Source organism: Egretta garzetta, unplaced genomic scaffold (assembly GCF_000687185.1).
Source record: "Egretta garzetta isolate BGI_Z169 unplaced genomic scaffold, ASM68718v1 scaffold9, whole genome shotgun sequence".
Classification (NCBI taxonomy): domain Eukaryota; kingdom Metazoa; phylum Chordata; class Aves; order Pelecaniformes; family Ardeidae; genus Egretta; species Egretta garzetta.
The window spans coordinates 2,919,112-2,941,614 of record NW_009260763.1 but is presented as its reverse complement, the minus strand read 5'-3'; the positions used below and the strand labels follow the sequence as shown (position 1 = coordinate 2,941,614).

At 36.6% G+C, this 22,503-nt stretch overlaps 1 protein-coding gene across 1 annotated transcript in view; it reads left to right on the top strand.

The window, feature by feature from the left end:
* MYO6 (myosin VI) overlaps nt 1-19,079 on the top strand; it is an 82,676-nt gene extending 63,597 nt beyond the window's left edge. Inside the window, exons 28-35 of the mRNA XM_035901498.1 lie at nt 58-218; nt 6,043-6,072; nt 6,547-6,585; nt 10,517-10,620; nt 11,875-12,006; nt 14,598-14,624; nt 17,310-17,528; nt 18,880-19,079. Coding sequence (XP_035757391.1) covers nt 58-218; nt 6,043-6,072; nt 6,547-6,585; nt 10,517-10,620; nt 11,875-12,006; nt 14,598-14,624; nt 17,310-17,528; nt 18,880-19,079 — 912 coding nt within the window. The remainder of the gene's footprint in view (nt 1-57; nt 219-6,042; nt 6,073-6,546; nt 6,586-10,516; nt 10,621-11,874; nt 12,007-14,597; nt 14,625-17,309; nt 17,529-18,879) is intronic.
* Nucleotides 19,080-22,503: the final 3,424 nt, after the last annotated feature.

Below are 22,503 nucleotides of genomic sequence, written 5' to 3'. Positions count from 1 at the left end.
ATATACTACTTGGCATATTTTTCTAATAATTTGCTTATATGTGTTTTTACACAACAGGCTGAAATTGAGGCTCAGCTAGCTAGAGAACGAGAAGAGGAAACCCAGCACCAGGCAGTTCTTGAACAGGAACGTCGTGATCGTGAACTTGCGATGAGAATTGCCCAGAGTGAGGCAGAACTCATCAGTGATGAGGCTCAGCTTGATGTAGGATTGCGCAGGTATGGGGTTAAGTAGTTAAATTTATATATCTTTTTTTTTTTTTTTTCCTTCCTGTCCTGATCCCTTTGAGAATATGCTCTTGTTAGTTTTATGTATTCTTGTATTAATTAAATGGACCTTTTAAGTCAGTGCATTGCATGATTAGGGCATCCCAAGACAGATCACCTATTTGTAGTTCACATGCAAGTTCAGGTCTTCTGACTAGAGGTGCATTTGTTTTCAAAGGATTAAAAAAATTATTTTAAAGTTAAAAATACACAACACTGGGGAATCCTAGTTTAGCCTTTGAAGTTTTTGCAGATGTTGCATGTCAGGCAAGTTTGGCACTCTTACTAGAAGTCACATGTCACAGCTTAACTGTAAACACTTTCCGAATATTGGTAATAATGGAAGGACACAGGACTGTCCTTGGTACCCCCCTTGACTACATTCATGTAGAATAAATACATGCAGTTCAAACCCTGCTTCTGCACCACTCCCCCTTGATTCCTGACACTTCTTACTGATCCCATCACAAACTCTCACTCTGAGGTATGTTTGGCCCCTATACCCTTGTTTTCCTCTTGTCTTGGAGTTTGCCTGAGTGACGTGGGAGAGCAGTCTCAGAGAGAAAAAAACTGCTCTGTAGGGGCAGTTGTTGCAAGTGCAGGGCAGTGGTCATCGATGTTTACAGACTCTTTTAAGCACTGTCCCTGTTTAATCAGAAGCAGAATTTTTCTCCTGTATCTTGTTATCCTTGGAGTTAGCTAGCACTGTTTATTCTCCCTGCCTCTGCACACTTTCTTCTATCACCTTACCCCTTGTTGCTGATAAACAAGTCTCTGGAATGAACAGAGAAATTATAGCCTAACTTTGATGGAAAATGAATCTCTCCTGTATTATTGGGTCTGTCACCTGTATCAGAATAATACCAGCTTGCAGAATTTAAACATAAAAAGTGTAAGCTGCTATTTGGCTAGTCTCTAAATCATTGCTTGGAGACCACTGCAGATGTGTGTAGTGTTTTGTGAGAAATTCATAGGATAAGTTTCTGTTCAGGGACAGTTTAAATGGATTAAACTTTGTCCACTGAGGAAGCAAGATGGACTCTCGCCAGAAGGTTTAAAAATTTGGTCTGCCAGCACCATGAACATCTCTAGGGATTGTCTTTATGTTTCTTTGTTTCTGAGATGTGGATATCTGCAATGCAGAATGTAATTTACACTTTTACTTAGAAACTCTGTGTTTGGATACAAAGCAGATATGTAAAGCAGTAGGGTATCTCTTTCTTCTGCATACAGTTAATTACTCATTATCTCTCCTTCTGGTGGTTGTTACTATCAGCTAATCTAAAATGGGATTCATAGGGTAAAGTCACTGGTCTTACTGCACTGCTTTTAGTGGTGCAAATTCACGATGATGAGTGGGAAGTGACTTTGTCTCCTTTGTTGACTTCTGGACATCAAGAAGGGCACTGCTAAGATTTGGCATGTGTAACTTCCAGAAGTATGATTTGGATGGTCACATTTTACTTACTGCGTGTGCAAGACCCGTTGTTAAATAATGATGGTAAACTGGAATTACAGTTTTGCTCTGCAGAGGCAATATATCTGGATTGCTTCTGCGTTGCACTAAGTTGGAATTTTACCATTTGTTTAAATTCAAAGCCAGATCAGGTCCACAGAGGATTCCAATGTTTGTCTTGATCCCTTTTCAAAATGAACCATGGACCTATATGTGCAGCACTGTTGCAAAGTCCTATAACGCAAAGCACAGAATATGAAGGGAGTATTGTGTTAGTGCTATGGAGGAGTAACCATATTGTTGTGTATCATCTGCGTATTAATGATTCTATAAATTTTTTCGAGTCTAATTTTCATAATAGTTAACAAAAACCTTTGTGTCCTTTTAAAATAAGGAATAATTGATTGGCACTTTAATTTGAAAAGGTAATACAAGTGGACAATATGTAAACTATGTGTAAACCAAGGTGCAATCTGTAGCTGTTTTGTTTCTTTTGGGCCTAACTAAATACTAATGCTGTTACTTTTTCAGTTCTGTAGATTTTGCCGTGTTTCAAAAGCTGTAAATATACTACTTGGCATATTTTTCTAATAATTTGCTTATATGTGTTTTTACACAACAGGCTGAAATTGAGGCTCAGCTAGCTAGAGAACGAGAAGAGGAAACCCAGCACCAGGCAGTTCTTGAACAGGAACGTCGTGATCGTGAACTTGCGATGAGAATTGCCCAGAGTGAGGCAGAACTCATCAGTGATGAGGCTCAGCTTGATGTAGGATTGCGCAGGTATGGGGTTAAGTAGTTAAATTTATATATCTTTTTTTTTTTTTTTTCCTTCCTGTCCTGATCCCTTTGAGAATATGCTCTTGTTAGTTTTATGTATTCTTGTATTAATTAAATGGACCTTTTAAGTCAGTGCATTGGAGTATTGGAATATTTTTCAAATTAACTTGTGAAGTTTGTTAGAAATTGCTTAAAGACTTTGTCCATTTTGCATCTTGCTACATCAGTAATTTAGTAGGTACCCGTGAATACAACTGCAGTTCTCTTTCTCTTTTTGAGTGCTCTCAAGGATGGTAACCAATTTAAATTATGATTTTTATGACCCATTTAAAGTAGTGGTTGGAATTTCTTCAGTGGTAAGTAGTAATAAAATACACCCTTTCTGGTACTTGATGGTTCCAGTAGTATAGTGTGAATTTATGTGTTGTGGGTTTTTTTTAAGAAATAGCTTTCTTCAAATGCAGAAATAGTAGTTATTTCTGTATCCTAACTGGTAAGTTTTTAAAAGTGAAATGAATATATTTAACATAGGTAGGCTTGAAAATTAAATGTTTGTTTTGTTTTGTTTGAACTTTTTGATGTGTCACAAGAAGTGCTCGGCTTTTGGCATGCAGATCCACACTGCCTGCAAAGTAAGAGCTCTTCATGTGTAAAGGGTGATGCCTCAGAATCTTTATAGCCAGCAAATGTACATGTCATTAATTGATGATTTTTCCAACTATGTGGTTTTGTTTCTTCCCTGGAAAACATCTTTAAGATGTGTTCTCTGTGTAGCTCTCCTAAGGAGAAAACCAATTTGTGCCTTTTTTTTTTTTTTTTTTTAAAATTGATAAGAGTTCTGATTTCAGATTGCCCAGTTCAAATACGATCAAGATAAATATATTATTTAACAAAGTTTTGCTGCCTAGCCAGGGCACTTTCTAAAGGGTCTATATGTTAATCAGGGTTCAACGAAAAGTGAATTAGGGCTTTTGGCCTTCTGTTCCTATATCAGAAACACAGCAGTTTTGGGAAAAGTTTAGGTGAGAATTTGGCATAAAGCTCTAGCAAAAATGATATTTATTGATCAAATTGCATATAGGCACCTATGAACATGATTATGTCATTGGTGATTTCATTAGTACTGATCTACTCTGGTTGTTGTTGTTGTTGAAAGAAGGGGGTATAAGAAAATCCCAAGTGGATTTTTGCTTAAAGACTTTGTCCATTTTGCATCTTGGAATTTCAAGCTCCGAGATGTGTTCTCTCTGCTACTCGTATTGTTTGTATACTTTTTTTTAATAACTGTATGCCTACATGAGATAGCTAGGTGATTTTTTTGTCATGTACAATACTGATTTTTAAAAGACACTTCCACTAAAATTATTGTGGTTTTGCCTTCAGTTATACAATAGCTATCATATTGTCTCAGATAAGACTTGAACATCCTCAGTTGGATGTCCAAGTGCTTCACAGACAGCATTCTGGAGGTTTTCATACTTTCCCTATTTGAATTTTGTGCAATACTTTGAGGGTAAACCCAAAGTCACTCTAGTGTTGCAACCTGGCAAACTTCTCTTAAATATGAAAGAAGGGAGGCATTAGACAAGAAGAGCTCAGAGAGTTCAGCACCTTTTCTGTCAGTGAAGCTCCGATCTCCACAGTGTTTCTTGCTGCTCATGGGTAATGCTGGTATTTGTCTTCCTTGTGCAGTCCCGGAATGGATGATGAACTAACTACCCTGATAGTTTTGACTGCCAGTTTCTCTCTGCTGTGTAGCTAGCAGTAGGAGAATGAAGACACTTCTCTGAATGGTTGGAAAGTGCAGAATGGTCTCAATAAGTTAACATAGAAATGAAAATTCTTTCTTGAACAAGATATTTTATAAATACAGAAAAAAGTAGAGGGATTTTTCTGCCTATAAGAGATTTCTTTTTATCTCATTAGCAAAATTTTTTCTTTCTGTTTCTGCAGTCTACTTCAAAGAGCTCTAGGCATGTCAAAAAATTCTTTTCATTTCACCTTTGATTTGATATTGTTTTGGTTTGCTTAAAAAAAAGCTAGAATGTTCTCCAGACCCCAGTATCTTCTGAAATCTAAGGGTAGATTTCCATGTAACTGCAGGAATCAGCTTAAAGGTAGAAACTGGGAATTCTCTGAAATGAAGACTACTTATTGGTTAGAACAAAACATGTAATTTAATAATATAAACATAAATTTTCAGGACTTCTTTTAACTAATATCAATTAAAATTTTACTAGAGTCTAAGGAGGTTATATTCTGTCATCTTCTGGATTTGAGATTTGCATATTTCCGTATGATACACTGAAATCACTGTGACTTTTATGTATGTATATTTCCCTTTTCTGTTAAATTTTGCTGTAGTAAGATAAAGCGTGTATCACTCCATACTGCATTCATGCAGTATACTGGTTGTACAGGGTTTTCATGTAATTTTGTAGAAAATCATTTCATACTTACCCGGTGGCATGAATAAAAGGGTATTTTCCATTGTGCTGCACTACATGTGGAGTGAAAATAGTAAGAACAAGGTGCCACTTTGAAGGAACTCTTGCATTTTGCTCATTTCTTAAGAGTTGTCATCTTTGAAAATGGTTAGCCTCTACTTCTTTTCTCCTCAATACCTTGCTGCATTCACCATTAGTTTTCATAGATATTTAAAGGTTCATAAGTATTAGTAATTTCTTTGAGAAATATGCTTATTGGCTCCTGTGAAAGAAGAAAAGTTTGTTCTGGCAGTAGATCCAGCATTTTTATTTGTGCTTTTTCTGTGCTGGATATGCTGGACCTCTCTAGCTTCATGCAATTTTATAACTCATCCACAATTTGAAACCATGTGTAATAAGGGATTTACAGCACTTGGGGTAAATGAACAGAAGTACTTATCACTTAAGTAAAAAATTAGTTAAATAATAGTTACCTGTTTTCTACTGCAATATTTTTCATTTATGTGGCTTATTGAAACATATAGCGTATAGCACCAAAATAAGCTGGCCTCAGTGAAGGTAGTGTGAGTATATCTGTTCTGTGCATTGTGTTGGAGCAATCCAGATAAGTTCTTACTTGTAGTTTATTCAGGGCTACATGTGTGTACATGAGGGTCTTCAGTAGTTAGGCTCGGTGTCTCTTCACAGCTTGCACGAAGAAGTTCTCTGTCCTGTTCCCAGAGTAGCTGCATGAGGATTGCTGTTATTTCTTGTGATATGCTTATCCAGGCATAAAATACATCAGTAGCATGTCTCAATATCATTGATTTTGCAAGGTGGGGTGGGGAGAAAGGGTGGGGGAGGTTTTCCCTTGTACATTTTTTCCAGATTATCTTCATTTAAGATCTTAAAAAGAATTTAACACTCATGATTGAATGAGAAAGGTGACGAAAAAGGTCTATGTAATTCTGTTTCTCATTTAAAAAAAAAAATCCTAAGATAGTAAATGAGATGTGAGAGAGCAGGAAATACTATGACCCACCTTTTCCCACTTCAGTTATTAGAAAGGTAATTAGGAAGTGGTCTATCTAACATAAGTATCTTCTATTTACAGAGCCAATGGAACAAAGCTGCAAATGACTGCGTATGGCATTTTTTTCCATTTGAATGCTCTAATAGAAAAAAAAAAAAAAAGCAACACTAATTAATTCAAAGGAAATTGATATTGTCCTCTTATTTACTAATACCTCATAATAATCTTTATTAGCATGCATCTGTAAACTTTAAATCAGTTTGTAATACCTTATATCGACTACTTCACTTATGTCTAATAAACACATTAATAATCTAATATACCTAATAATATCTATTTAAAGATTATTATATAATTAGTGTAATTTTTTTCGCATACCATGCATTTTTCACTGCCCTGTGTGATTTATTTATTGCTTTTTACAGAATAAGGACTCTCTCTCTCTATATATATATAAAAGAATGGAAATTATTTAAAATAAGTTGCTTTTTTTTGTGCACTTGAATCAGCATCAGACTATCACAGTTATAAAGGCTGGTTTTATACTAATGTTTGGTTTATGCTTACTTATCAATTTTCTTATAGGGAACAAATGGCCACAGAAATGTCAGAAATACTGTCTAGGTAGGTGAGAAGACAACACCAAATGAACCAATCATTTTATAAAAAGAAATCGCACATGAAATGGATTGGATTATTATAGAATGAAAAATAATGGAATCTGGGGGCTTTTTTTAAGTGCTAATTGATTAAGTAAATTTTGTTTCAGGTAAATTTCTTTTATTAACAACTTTTTTTCCAGTGATTATTTTTTTCTGCTATTTTAATTGATTATATAAAAAAAGAATAAGAATAGTTCACATACCCTGGTATTTCGTGTAATTTTGATAATGTTCCTCCAGCTTTCTTCTCTTTTCACCTTTCTTATAATGATAATAGAAAATTAGGCTCCACGTCTTTCGAAGGAGGATTTCTACAGATTCAACACATAGTTAATGAAGTTATTTTATGTTAATGTAACAGCTAGTGCTTTTAATAAGAAAATATTCTAGTTATAATTCCATTCAAATAAAAGCAGTTTTGAAAATTACCATGTTAAAGGTGTATTAAAAACGCCTCATAAGACATCTAAACAAAATCCCCTTCTGAGATTTCTTGAATGCTAATGCAAGATTTTATGCACAATGCAGGAGGAAAGGAGAATGCAGGTTTAGATCTGCATACAATTCTGCTGCAACAGCCTCATATTACTTTGTGTTAGAATACTAATTCTCTCTTGAAAGAAATTGTTATAATTTTGTCCGTGTCAGTAAGCAATTAGAAAGTGTTTTGTGCAACTTGAGGACAAAAATAACACTTTGACATTCATTTTCTGCAGCTTACATAAGAAGCAAAATTGTTTAGAGTGTTTAAAAATCAATCTGTTGTTAAACAAGCCACTATATTGTGTATATATAGTCTGAAGATGATCGGTCTCGCATGATTGATGGATTTTCTAGTTGTAGCATTGAGAGTTGGGAACACAGCTGTTAACTAAATTTCTTACAGTGGCATTTTAAGAATAGGAATAAATAATGTTGAGTGTAATTAAGCTAGCATGTGAATTTAGGTGGCTAGATTGTATTGCATATATTGACAGGTCAAGGGAGATTATCCTCCCCCTCTACTCTGCCCTAGTGAGTCTGCACCTGGAGTACTGTGTCCAGTTCTGGGCTCACCAGTTCAAGAAAGATGAGGAACTCCTAGAGAGAGTCCAGAGGAGGACAACAAAGACGATTAGGAGACTGGAGCATCTTCCCTGTGAGGAAAGGCTGAGAGAGCTGGGCTTGTTTAGTCTGAAGAAGAGAAGGCTGAGAGGGGATCTCATAAATACTTAGAAATATCTTAAGGGTGGATGTCACGAGGATGGAGACAGATTCTTCTCAGTGGTGCCCAGCGACAGGACAAGGGGCAATGGGCGCTGAAGTGTAAGAAGTTTCAGTGGAATACGAGGAAGAACAACTTTACCTTGAGGGTGACAGAGCACTGGAACAGGCTGCCCAGGGGGGTTGTGGAGTCTCCTTCTCTGGAGATATTCAAAGTCTGCCTGGATGATGTCCTGTGCAACCTGCTCTAGGTCAACTGCTTTAGCGGGGGGGCAGGGGTTGGACTAGATGATCTCCCAAGGTCTCTTCCAACCCTTGGCATTCTGTGTGATTCTGTGACATAGTTCCAATGACAACGGCCAATTCTTAAAGTGCAAAAAAATTTGCAAAACTTTGGGGCAAAATCAGAGGCTCTGTGTTTTAGTTGCATTCAAAATCCAGTACTTCTTACTGCATGCTTGTTTAACTAATTTTTTTTTTTTTCACTTTTCATACACTGGAAACTTGACTTGAGACTGATTTTTCAAGTTTGAAAACACTGTTTATGATACTTAACTTTGTCAGATTGAGCGGTGAAGACTGATTGTCAAATGTGATGCTGCTCTTACTGTGAGACTGTTATGCTTAAAGTCATGTAGAAAACAAAAGTGTGATCTGCAGAGTGCAGAGTAGTACTGTAATGGAAAGGCTAAGCCATTCAATTGGATTAGCATTCTTAAAGATTACTGGTTTAACCAGAGACCTTACAGCCTAGTTCTGCTGCTCTAAATTATGTAGCAAACTCCTAGAGTGGTGTGTAGTATTGCTAATTAAGGAAAATCCTTCGGATTTGTCAAATTAGATTCAAGAAGGTTAGATACCAGGCATCGGAAATTACATTTAACAGCAATCCTTTAATGTCCTACGAGTATGACAATGATAACAAAATACTAAAATATATATTTGGAAGGAGACTGTGTGTCTAATGATTTGTTTTACGTTTATGAGTTGTGCTAAGGGCGTGGAAAAGTTCCTGTCCCTCAGCTATGTACTGATTAAAAGTCAGAGGTAATTTTTCATGTCTGACTTCTCACATACCATAACCGGAAGCTGTGTGTTGACTAAGATTAGTAGTATGAGTAGGCATAATTAAGCCAATGCTGCAATAAACAGTAAGGTTCTGTAGTTTTAATTACATTTGAAGAGATGGTTCTGTTGCTGTTAAGAACAACATTTGGTTAAACAGATTGTTTTACTCTATGAAACTTAAAAATAAATTGCATTTATCTCTGCTTTCAGAAGTGCTATATCGACACAGAAATTTTTCACAGAAAATGTATTTATAACCTATTAAGTAAAAAGGGAAAATAAACAACATAAAACCTTGTAGTCCCACATGAGACCTTTACGGAAAAATAAACTTTAAAATAATATTCTCTGGATTATAAATACTGTGATAATGTAACAGTCCCACAAAGATATTGCTGCACAGACTTTAACTGAAAAGGCACCGTTTCTTCTGTTTTCCTCCTGTGAATTTTTTAAGTGACGTATTTCATCAAGTATTTTGCTACCCTGTTAAAGATCTAGTTTCTTCTGAACAAATCCTCTTGGATCCTGAAAGATAATTCAGTTTGCCTCATGTTCTTAGTCATGGGCATTAGCAGAGGTTGGCAAAATCATGTGTCTGTTCCTGAACTCCTTAGCGTTTAAAAAGTATTCTCATCATCACTGAATGTTTGAATGTCTCAAACTTAGTTTATATCCAAATAATCCATGGGAAGTTTGCCATTCCTAATGGAGAGTTCTTCCACTTCTTATCCCTACCATTTTTAAAGGGAAAAAAATTTCAGGTTTATTTTTATATATTTGTTTGTTACATGGATAACCTTATATATACTGTTAAAGATGATGGAGATTTTATTAACAATTTCTCATTGCATTTGCTACTGACTTTATTGCATAGTACCTACATGACCAATACCTTTTGCCTTTGAAAAACGCTGTTTCTAGATGAGTCTTTCTGAACTGGTCAGCCTTTCTTCTGAGAATGGTCTTTTTTTCCTTGGTATTTTAATAATTCCTCCTCCCCACCCCCCCCTCCCCCGGAATAAATATTGTTGTCCTCAGACAGCTACTAAACAATTAATACAGAATTAATTTGATTTCTTCTCTCAGATTAGACTTTTGTCAAAAACATGAAATATTTTCTCTAGAATTGGAACAAGGGTTTTGTCCCTAATCCAGTTTTAAACAGCAGAGGAAACGCCTTTTCTCCCTTCTCCTTCTCTACTTCAGAAATATTTTTCGAATGAAACTAAAAATATATATGGCCACTCTTTCTTGTCTGTATTCTGCATCTTGACTAGTACCAAGAAAAATGTACATCATTGTGGGGTGAGGTACATATGAATAGAATATACAACCTTGCACGCATAAGCGCTAACTATTAATGTTGATTCCTTTTAATCTCTGGCAACCAATCAGATTATTATATTATTTTGGACATAAAAGATGCTTTCACTTTTTCTTAATCATTGGAACATCCTGAAAATGATATCATACTTTGCCTTTGAATTCGGTCCCTCTGCTGCTGATTTTCATTGTAATAAAGAGTGCTGCAGTGTTGATCGTGGGATCTGTTCCTCCTGTTGTAACAATTCCTGTTTCATACTTGAAAAAATACATATATAATTTTTTAATAATTGCAGGGGTCCTTCAGTTCAAGCCACGAAAGCTGCTGCTGGTACTAAGAAGCATGATCTCAGTAAGTGGAAATATGCAGAGCTTCGCGATACAATCAATACATCCTGTGGTAAGTTGGTTTGAGAAAGAAGTCAAGTTGTAGTTGTGTGAAGGGTGTTATTTTCTTTCTATGACAAAGATAAAACCTTGCTTATGAATTTATTCAGATTTGAATGAATGTCAGATTAATTTTGAAAAATTTCTATTACGCTAAAGAGAACAGTGAACTAAACTATTTCCATATTGAGGAAACAGAATTTCCTTTGTTACCTCCTTTACTGATTATATATTTAAAATGTTAAACTGCTTGGGCCATCAAATACATGTTATAATTGCTAATTAAAGTCTCAGTTTTATATAGTTCCACAAAGGGAATAATAGTTATTATGCTTTACCCAGAATTCACGTTTTCTAAGAAATTTTTTGATGTAAAGCACAGTGTAAAATATCTTCTACCTCAGATGTTCAGATTATTCTTTTAATTTTCAAAATGTGTAACTCATTTGGGAAGCTCACAATTGGACATTAATTACTTTTCCCCCGATGTTATGAAGACACAAACAGATAAGAATTATTCCTTTATTAAATAATACTTTCTCTTCCTCCTTCTGGTTGAAGGCAGTTGGTTAATTTCTGACTTAAGATAACTTGGAGTTTCTCCCTGGATGTGGAAATTGGAAACAAGCCCATTCTCTCTATTTGTATCTAAAACCCCAAGTTAGCCCCAAATAATTTGTCTCTATTTTTGCATATGCAAGACTGGAGCAATGTTTTCAGCTGAATAGGTGATGCAGTAATACATGGTGCTAATGGGTGTTTATCCCTGGTGCAGCCAGTTTGGATACTCATAGACAACCAATGAAGAAGTCTTGCAATTGTTCAGTCTCTTAGCATGTGAAATACAGAAAAATTAAAGTAAATTTAATAATGTGAAAGAAGAGCCTGGGTCCAAACAGTCAAATTGCTGATTTTCTTTTTTTCAGTTGCAGAAATAAAGTTCAGTGGTGAAATTTTATCTGTTTCTGCACTGCTTGGCTTGTGATAATGTCAACAGACAAATTTAGCAAAGTGAAAATTTTATTTGTAGCATTTCCCTGCTCCAAATCTCACAGTAGAAGAGCTACTTTGGGGACTGCCGTTCCTCTAAAGGAGAAAAGGGTATATAGCACTACAAGGATTTTTCTGACCATAAAATACAGGCCCTGTTGCTGCATAGAATAAGGGTTTATTATAATATATGTACCTATCAATACAGAAAAGCATTTCATAAATATTTTTTCCTGATTTTTCTGACTTCTCCCTTCCTTCCTTATTTTTGAGACAGATATTGAACTGTTGGCAGCTTGCAGAGAAGAGTTTCACAGAAGGCTAAAGGTCTATCATGCTTGGAAATCCAAGAATAAGAAACGCAATGCAGAAGCAGAACAGCGTGCTCCCAAATCAGTCACAGACTATGGTGAGGAGAGAAAATTTTGTGTTTATAATAATTTTGGTGACAATATTCTAAAGAAAACATTTCCAGAATGATTTTTGGTTTTGCTAGGTTGAAGGAAATTCTTGGGGGTTTTAGAGTATTTTTATATTGATTTATGATAAAAGATTGGAACTGGCAAACACTTTGCAGAAAGTAGAATACTTTCAGGAGACCCAGATACATGTACTGAATAGCCCTCCCTAAAACCTTTTCTCATACCAACTCACATCTGTTAAAAATAATTCTTGATTTGGTGATGCAGTTGCTGGCGTTTTTGCTACATGTTCATTGCTGTGCTACTTAAGACTAAGGAAGATAATTTTCCATTTATGAAACTGGTTTGTATCTTGAGATGTTTGAAACTTTGTTTTTAAGGTTGTTCGTACTAGTTCTGACCTCTGTAAGTACAAATGTTGCTTTCTGAGAGTAGTTAGTGGTAGTTCAGAACAGAGCATTATACCTAAGGATAGAATAGAGATTCTAAAAATAGTTCTCAAATAGTCTATCAGAGAACTGAATGTGATTTTTTTTTTTTTTTTTTTTTTTTTGGTGCTATAAAAATAAGATTGGAAGGACTCATGCTCTGTTACATAATTCACTATTACATTTTGGGTCCAGACAAAACAAAAAGTATTGGTGACAAGGTTTTCTTTTTTCTCATGCTTTTATTCTTTTGTCAGATACAGATATAGCATAGCATCTTTTAGAAGTATCTACACCTAATAATTTCCTCATTTACATTGCTGTAAGCCTTATATATTTCAGGTTAAGTTCTCTTTTTAAAAATTCTGAGTGTTGGTATTGCAACTTCTGATTGATGACAAATTTTGCATAGTCCCTGGTTTCTTATTAGACTGTCAGTCTGCTGATTTCACAGATGGATGTTTATTGTCAAAGCAATGCGCTCATGAGAATAAGTGACTGCTTTCTGAATTCAACAAGAAGGTGTAGGAGTTACCATGTTTAACACTGCCAGACCTGAAAATTAGGTTGCCGGTTTCTGGGGTGAGATTTGCAGAGCAGGGTGTTATTCTTTCCCCACGCCCCCACCCCCCAAATCCAATGATCATCCATTATAAAAGGAATCTAAGAAATGAATAGCATCACAGCAAATAGATATCATAATTTGGCCAGATATTTCCTGCTGTCTTCTGGTTCCATGATTCATGTGTTCCAGCCACACAGTTAATGGGAGAGGCAGAGGAAAGGGAAGATGGGGAGAAGATGCTCTCCCCAGAGTCCTGTTAGCCTGGGATTAGAGCACTGTCCTGGGACACGGGGGATACAGATCCCAGGGGATAAAGGTGCCCTACTTACTCCCAGCGTTAGTCCTTATACAAAGGTGCCTCCTTCCCCTTGATTCATTTATGGAGTTACGCATTGCTTGAGCATTACCTGCGAATTTGAGCTTTTCGGGGACCTTTGGTACAAATACATGGCAGGTGAAATCTGGACCCCTGGAAAAGATGTTAACAAAGAATGGTTCCTTGTGGCTGTGCCTAGTAATGTGGTTTCAAGTGCTTTAGAAAGTTTATGACTGAAACAGCAGGAAAAGGCATTTGAAGCCCTTTTCAGAGTGGTAAGTTGCTTTGAATTTGAGCTCGCAAATTCTGTCTGGAGCTAAATGGGTAAAATAAATATTCATGCACAGTATTGCTGATGGGAAATAGCAAAGAGCAGAAAATCTTTGGATTTGTGGAAATGAAGCTTGGAATATTCATGATCTCATCACATTTAGTTAGACATTTACAGCATTCTTGTCAATGTTTTTCATTGCGTTTTTTTACTTTTCTTGAAATATGGCTTTATGTTTCTGAAGAAAAGTTAGAACGTTGCGATTCAGAAGAAAGTCACTGATAGTGACCTTTAGAGAGACTCGTTAATGTCAGAAATAATTCTTCCTATTGCAAATAATTAAACTACATGGGCATTTCACATCTATGTATGGTAATAATCTGAGGAGGTAGTAAGAAGGAACTCTGATTTCTTACAAGTTTAAGCTAAAAGTCTTTCGAGTGTCAGTGGATGTGTGCTTCAAATGATGCCATTTCTTCTTTCTGTCTTTTCACTGATGTCATACAATTTTACACGTATCCTTTAATTAAATTTATGCATTCAGTATAGAAGCTAAACACTTGTTTGTGTATTAGCATTGGGTTGGCAGATTTGGTATTAATAGAGGTCTGGAAATTTTTTCCTAGCAGAAGTGTCAAAAGTTAAAGTACTACGTTAATTAATTAGCAGATTTGTTACAGCGATCTGTGTTTCGCATGTATACAATTGAGGTTTTGTAACAGGCATCGCAAATCATTGAAGTAATCAATTTCTAAATTAATTCCTCATGAAAATAACAGCTGTTGGAAATCTATGAAACTGGAGGAAAGGAGACATTGTACATAGGTCTGAGCAGAAAATGAATAGAAATACTTAGCTCAAAATCTGTGTTTATTTTGTAACTAGAATTTCCATTTGTCTATCATCAGCGTTCGTGAAAAACGTTGAGGGAATGAAACTATAACTTGTAAAGGATCGGCACTTTTATGTTTTGTTCAACATGTAATATTTGTTCACAGATTTTGCACCATTTATGAGCAACTCACGTAAGTGGGGAGATGGTTATATAACTAACTCTGAAGAATAGGAACACTCAAGAGCTCTCTACTAACAATCCAGTGTTTTGCTACACATGTACATAGAATTTAATTGTTCCAAAAAAAATCTATTTTACAATTTGGCAAAGTTATTCAACTGATGGTAATTATATGTTACTCTAATTTTACAACTTTACTGCTTCTCTTCGTATTCAACTGATGGTAATTATATGTTACTCTAATAATTTACAAATGAACTTTACTGCTTCTCTTCATCAACCCCTTTGAGCAGTCAAGGGAATGGAGAATGAAATAACCTTTTTATGTAGGTTATTTGAAGGTATCATCTCCTAGTTTTTTCTTCTATACCACCCCACCCCCCAAACACCATGCTTGTTCTAACATTTTTTCCTGTCTGCACATGGCTTTTTATTGTAGCAAAACTCTGGAATCAACTCAATGTAACAGCTATTTTCCTAGCACACTAACATTCAGGTGATGGTTTCTTTTGAATAAAGAGTCTACAATTCCATAGCACTGAAAAGTAGAGGCTATATTGGCTGCTTAGCATTCCTGTCCTCTAGATTTCCTCTTGGATTTAGGTAGCATAGGGGTAGAAATAAGCCTTAGCAATTATGGTTGCAATGCAAAAAGTGTTTGAGAATACTAAAGCCCTGTTCTGCTGTGATAGACATTCAGACAATTTGCAGAAAATAGAATTAATGTCCTGTAAACTGCAGACTTTGTCTCCCTGTAAAATACATGCTTTATCAGAGTTAATGTACAAAAGTAGCATTCACCTATTAAAATCTGTTTTGTGTTTCTTCTTTTTGTTTATGTAGACATGGAAAAAAAAATTGGGGGGTATGATTTGTATAGTAAACTTTTTTTAAAGATTCTGCTCTTTACATTTAGAAAAACTTTTTGCTTGAGTCTAAGTGGAAGAAATTTCAAGGTGCAGTTGCTAGTCTATTAGTCTGTAAAAATACATTATTAGAGGTTGTTGTCATTTTTCATTTATTATTAGCTCAAAAATGAGCTTTGCTGCTTAACAGACAATGGCCAAAAAGGAGTTCACTTTTAATTATTCCCTTTATGCTCAAACATGGAACTGTTAATACTGAATTTCTTTTGTAGAGATGGCTTAGACTCACATTCAGAATTTCTTAAACAGAGTGTTTGTAACAGTGGTATCGTAAACCACTAAAGCAAGATCAGTAATAAACTTTTGCAGGAGGCAGATATTAAAGGAAAGGATCTTGCTTGTAAGAGCATTTACTATTTAGACCTGGAGCATTTACTATTTAAAACTGATTATGATAGCGTATACATAACATTAAGAAGGTTGATCAGTTGATGAGTTAACATAGAGAGCATTTGCTTTTATTTAAAAGAAAGTTTTTCTCCGAAGTCTGAAATGGGTGGGAGTCTGAGGGAGCCCGAAAATGCACATGGGAAATGTTTACCAAAAATGTATATGAAGCTTTAAAAGATTTCATATAACTCTTGTCTCCTCTAGAAATTTGGTCTGTTGATCTTAATGGTCTGAAATAATTTCTTTAAAAAAGAAAGCAGCCAGAGAACAGTTCTAATGCTGGAGTTTAGTATACACAAATCCAGGCAGAAAGTTAGGTTTGGTGGCAGCTTTGCAATAAGCAGTATTTGTTGCCAATGTTTCTATTAACAGTTTTGTCATTTCTAACAGTATTACACACCCTTCTGTGCTGACTGTCAAAAATCTTCCAAGTGGTGCTTTGTATTTTTGTAACTGAAAATGTTTCTTTACACTGTGACCTTGTTTTACAAAGAAATGGAGTGAACTAACGCAGTTACTGATTAATGTTTCTGGCTGTAAGAAATTTTATATGGGAAGTTTTACCTTAAATATTGATTTACAGCAGAATGTGTTATTTTACTCACTTTGTTTGGTCTAAATGTACCTGATGTTGTTGAGCAACCTAGCATTACATATAGATACAACAGTTAACAGCAGCCATTCCTTACCAGTGTTGTAGCTGTAGTGATTAAAGGAATGGATGTTATGTGAGATGGGAATACTTTTTAGGTTGGATGAGACTTCAGATGACCTTGTACTCAGAGAGAATCTCCCAGGTTTTGGGGGGTTTGGTTTGGTTTTTGTGGTTTTTGTTGGTTTGGGTTTTCTTTTTTACTTTGCCAATTAATCAAGCAAGTCATAATATGGTTTTCTTGTTTTCTATTTTTTTTTTTTTTTTGTTTTGTTTTCTGGGGTTTTGGTGTTTTTGTTTTTTTTTTCTGTGATAGCTCAACAGAACCCGACAACCCAGCTACCAGCCAGACAACAACATTTTACTCACTTTGTTTGGTCTAAATGTACCTGATGTTGTTGAGCAACCTAGCATTACATATAGATACAACAGTTAACAGCAGCCATTCCTTACCAGTGTTGTAGCTGTAGTGATTAAAGGAATGGATGTTATGTGAGATGGGAATACTTTGTAGGTTGGATGAGACTTCAGATGACCTTGTACTCAGAGAGAATCTCCCAGGTTTTGGGGGGTTTGGTTTGGTTTTTGTGGTTTTTGTTGGTTTGGGTTTTCTTTTTTACTTTGCCAATTAATCAAGCAAGTCATAATATGGTTTTCTTGTTTTCTATTTTTTTTTTTGTTTTGTTTTCTGGGGTTTTGGTGTTTTTGTTTTTTTTTTCTGTGATAGCTCAACAGAACCCGACAACCCAGCTACCAGCCAGACAACAACAGATTGAAATAAACAGGCAACAGCGTTACTTCCGCATTCCCTTCATCCGTCCCGCGGACCAATACAAAGATCCCCAGAACAAGAAGAAGGGGTGGTGGTACGCGCATTTTGATGGGCCATGGATCGCTCGACAAATGGAACTTCATCCTGACAAGGCACCCATTCTCCTTGTAGCAGGTTGGTATTGAAAGCAAAATTCAAATGATGAAAAGGTTCAGGGTTGATAACTTACTCTAGAAAAAGAGGCTGATGATACAGGTTTCCCAAGTTCTATCCTCTTTTTTTTCATCAGCAGTTCTTGTCTGGGCAGAATTTGAAGATTTGGGACTGCTGTTGATGGTGGCCAAATGCTACAGAACATCATTTGGAGATGTGACTTGTCACGTGTTTTACTTGTACACGTACTTTGATCTGGGGCATCACAGACAGAGTGGGAATCCAAATGTAAATGGTTTTGTTATTAAGTGTCCTCAGATTATTCACTGAACTGGAGACAGCGTGAAGATAAAGCATCACAGTTTATCTGGGAAAGTTCTGCTCATTGGTCTTCAGTTAGCTTTGAAATATGGCAGCAGTTGTATCAAAACAATTTGCGCCTATGATATAATCATCTTTCCCCAGTATGGTGCTGATAGCAAACTGATGCTTTTACCGTATTTATGGTGCCTAGTATGGGAGAATAGCTTTTTAATCTTAAATGTAAAATAAAAACCAAAATGTGGCAACGAATAGGTAGAGATTTATCTGGTAATGAAATGTATCCTCCTTTTCTGGAGGATGACAAAATGGGGAGAAAACACTGGAGCTGTTTACAGTTCTGTGGTTTAAGTTTTTGTTTTTAACCTGGGGACTGAGGAAAAGGCCGTAACCAGTTTGTTTAGCTTAAGAGTGATGCTTAACTAGCAACAAAAGTTCCCCTGTTTTCTGCTATTTATTTTTAATAGAATTCCTTCTACCAACTGTTGCCTGTTCAGTGTCAAAGCCCAGAGCTAAAAGTGGCATAGCTGTCATGAATACCACATTCAGTGGATCAACTATTAAAAATAAGATTAAAATACAGGAAGTGAGCTACACTCATCATTTCATTGGATTCCCTGCGCCAGTCCCATTTGGTAAACACTCTTTGCTTAGCGTGGGAGGCCGACAGATGAAGAATACTGGCTACTTGAGCAAAAGTCTCGAGTTCTTAGAAGCTTTGCTACATTTAAACAAATCAAATCATAACAGCAGTTCACCGTAAAACTGAAAGGGTGTAAAACAAAGGCGGCTGCCATCCTGTAGTGTGTTTCAGGAGAATACATCAAGATGCTGATCTTTTCGGCTTCTTTCCCTTGTTTCTTTTTGCTCGCTTTTTAAGCACAATTTTGTCAGTTGCAGCATCCGATATAGTTTATTCTGATACAGCTTTCCTGCTCTGTGTGTGTTAAACAAAAAAAAACCCCAAAAACCTAATCTTTTTTAATGGCACCTTTGAATGATTGATGTAAAAGCTTTATAAAGATTTTTCTTTTTCCCTTTACCATTTCAGGTAAGGACGATATGGATATGTGCGAGCTTAATCTCGAAGAGACTGGCTTAACTCGGAAGCGAGGTGCTGAAATTTTGCCGAGACAGTTTGAAGAAATTTGGGAGCGCTGTGGAGGTATCCAGTATCTTCAAAATGCAATCGAAAGCAGACAAGCTCGTCCTACGTATGCTACAGCTATGCTGCAGAACCTGTTGAAATAAACGGTCCTTTTGCACAGCAGCGTTCGAGACGAGAACCCTTGCCCGTGATACAAAGGGAAAAGAGTTCCTCTGTGCAACAGAGGACGTAAACATTCTATAATCATAGTAGAGATATTTAATATAAAGTGAACAGATTTTATTAATCATGTGGTTTGTTAATTTGTACTTTATGATGTTTAATTTGTGTAGTGACCTTTACTAGGTATGAGGACATTGAAGAAATTTCAGTCAGTGTAGTTTGTTGCATTCTGTTTATATGTTGCATTTTCTTTAACAGTTTCTGTTATAACTCTTAAAACTTTTAAGCAACCTGTCTATACTTGGGTACATATTACAAAGAACTGCATTGCAACCACCTTTTTGTAAAATCCCCTCTTTAAAACAGAGTAGTTGGCTTCAAGTGGCGGCCTAGTAAAGCGTATATGCTGCTTCTAATAACTGGAATTATGAGGCCTTAGCTTTGACTTCTGTTCCAGAGAAGTTGGAGTGTACTTTTATATAATCTGAGACATTTTATGTCCTGATTTGAAAACTGGTTAGTGTCTGTATTTACTGATTTTTTCACAAAACCGATGGGAAATCCTCCTAAACTTGAGACCCGTGAATTCCTATTTAATGCATTCTCTGTCTTGGTTTTAGAGAAGTGGTTTTCTGTACGTTCTGAGAAGAGCATTCGTATATGTCAGTAGTGTGTAATACTGGAGGTACTCAAGGAATGTACTGCTTGTTAGGGCTCACACCACTTCTCTCTTAGTTTATTTTTCTTTTTTTCTCTTTAAGTACAAATTTCCTTTAGAATTCTGTTTCCATTAGGAATTCTTGGATAGTTTGTTTATCCAGATAGTGTAATTTCAATATATTACGCGAAAGTGTCCAAGACTCATATCTGGAGGCATATAAGATTAAGGATAGCATAAGGGAAATACATTCAGCTTTTTGGTGGCAGTATAGCTTAACTGCATACTGAGGCCTGAGCCTCAGACGTCCTCTTTATTTTAATGGTATCGAGATGCACAAGGTCTGTACCTTTTGTTAGATTGTATCAAATATCTGGTCAAATAACATAATGCATCACCTTAATGCTATGTGCTGATGACATAGCTACAGTTTCAGCATACTGGAACATCATAGTGATTCAGGCACTGAGCTTTATCTGAATCTCCTCTGTCAAGTTTCGGAGCTTCTAACAGTTCCCTTCTTAAGCAGTTTGTTTAGGGAGTTTTTATGGGTGGGAATTATTAATTTCATACAGTTTTAAGATGCGTCTTGTTCACTTACATGAACACTGTTTCACCATGCTGGCCATTATTTCAATAAATTAAACTTGATTATTTATTATCTCTCCAATAGGAGTTTGAAATAGAAGTAGCTTGATATCCAGTTACTTACTGAAACTGATTTAAAAATGAAGCCTTGCTCTTTGAATTGGCAAAGTTTGCTTACACTAGAAAATAATTTCCTCACTGTTTACTCAGTTTGAAACCTCTTGGAAACTTTAGTTTTCAAATGCGTAAATATACCTAATAGCTTTCAAGAGGTGCAGTTCCATAGCGCCGAGGAGGCTCACGAAGCACAGTCCTTGCTGACCCTGGGTTGTGCTTGCATGCCACAGTCTGCTGCTTCTTGTAAGCGCCCTCCTTCCTGTAATGCGTCTGGAGGCGTTGGAGCGATACCTTAACGCCGTATCAATCCGCCGCGTCAGGGAATCTCGGCGTCCACGGCGTACCCGCTCTACTTTTTGGCCATGTGATTGCAAATGAGAAAACGTTTCCATTTTACCCAAACAAATTCTTCACTGAAGCCATGATTTTTGGCTGGAAGACGAAAGGAGGAGTGCGTCAGACTGCTGGCTAGCGACTTGTGTCCAAAGGTGTACAGCGTCGCGTGAGTCTAAAGGTGCTGCTTATGAAATTGAGGTTAGTGGTTGAGTGCGTTACTGAATTGGAACCAAAGTTTCAGAACTTCCAGTCTCCAGAAACTTAGCACTGCAAGAAGCTATGACCGTTGATGTGATAGAAGGAAGAGAAACCACTGCACCCACAGGGCTGAGGTGCCCTACCCTGAGTTTGTTACTGTCTCGATTGAACTTCCCGACTTCACACGTTCAGTCTCAGTTCGTAGATACAGGGAGAGAGATATAAAACAGATCTCGTGAGACTGAACATGGTAAGCAAAGAACCTCCGTACTTAAGTGCGTGTGTGTATGTATATACACATATATATGCTTAAATATTTTAGTACATATGTGTGTAAACATACTTCTGAGGAACTTAAAACGAATAAAATTGTTAACTGAATTTTTCCAGTCTGTTCCTTTGATTATGCCAGATTTTCCTTGACTGGCATCAGAATGAAAATTTGTTTTTCAGAATGGGGTGTATGGGAATGCTTGTTAACTAAAGGACTAACAAATCTGAGTGATCAGGAAAATAACATTGACACGGTGGAAGAGGAACCGGTGGCTGGATGTTCTCAAATGAGACATTCCCACCTCCCTGCCTCTCTCCAGCAGCGTGCCTGCGGCAGAGGATTCATTCCAAAAATCAGGGTATTCCAGTTCACACCGTAGCATGCTTCTGGGTTTTTTCCCTTCCCCCCACACACCAGCAGCATCTGCTTTGAGTTTTACTGATCTTTTTGTGCAACAAAATGAGTTATCAATTCATTTCAGATTTTTCCTTTTTATGTCAGGCAATGTTCAGCTGCTTACTGCTTGTTTCCGTTGTCGCGCTTCCTTGTGTCAGACAATTACCCTGCGGGTTGATTTGGGGAGGAAATAAAAAAAAAAAAGGGGGGGGAGAGGGGGTTGATCTGTAGGCTTGTAGTGTTTTACCTAATGCCCTTCTCACCTACGGTGATAGGGGAAAAATGTAATTTGGTTTTTAAAGCAAACTCATGAAGTAAACACGGTTCTGTGTGTTTAATTAAAAAAAAAAAAACAACTTCCTGCCTCCCAGTGAAGTTGTCCGCTATAGTGGAGATCTCCCGCGTGAAACACTCCAGAAAAGAAAGGAGAGGAAGAGAATCCCCGTGCCCGGCGGCTTTCCTGACTAAGCTGACCCAGGAGTATGAATTGTCCAGAGAATGCTGCTTCGAGGATCGCAGAGTCGTTACGGACTCGTCTTTCAGCCACTGCTTGTGTTTCTTCACTTAGTTGAATCCTTTGGGTTTTTCTCCAAAATCTTTATTTAAAAGTTTTTAAATGACCTCTTAATACTGTACTGAACAATAAAACCCCAAATAAATACATTCCGTATTGAAATCTCTCTTACCATTTTGTCTTTAAAGTGTGACGAGCAGGGGTAGATTATGAGAAGGCTGAAAGGATTCCTGTGCCGGAACTGCCCAGGGCTTTTCTGCCCGATGTTTGTGGTGCTCGAAGCTACTCCAGTAAAGATTTTGTCTTCACTTTCTAAGGCAAGCG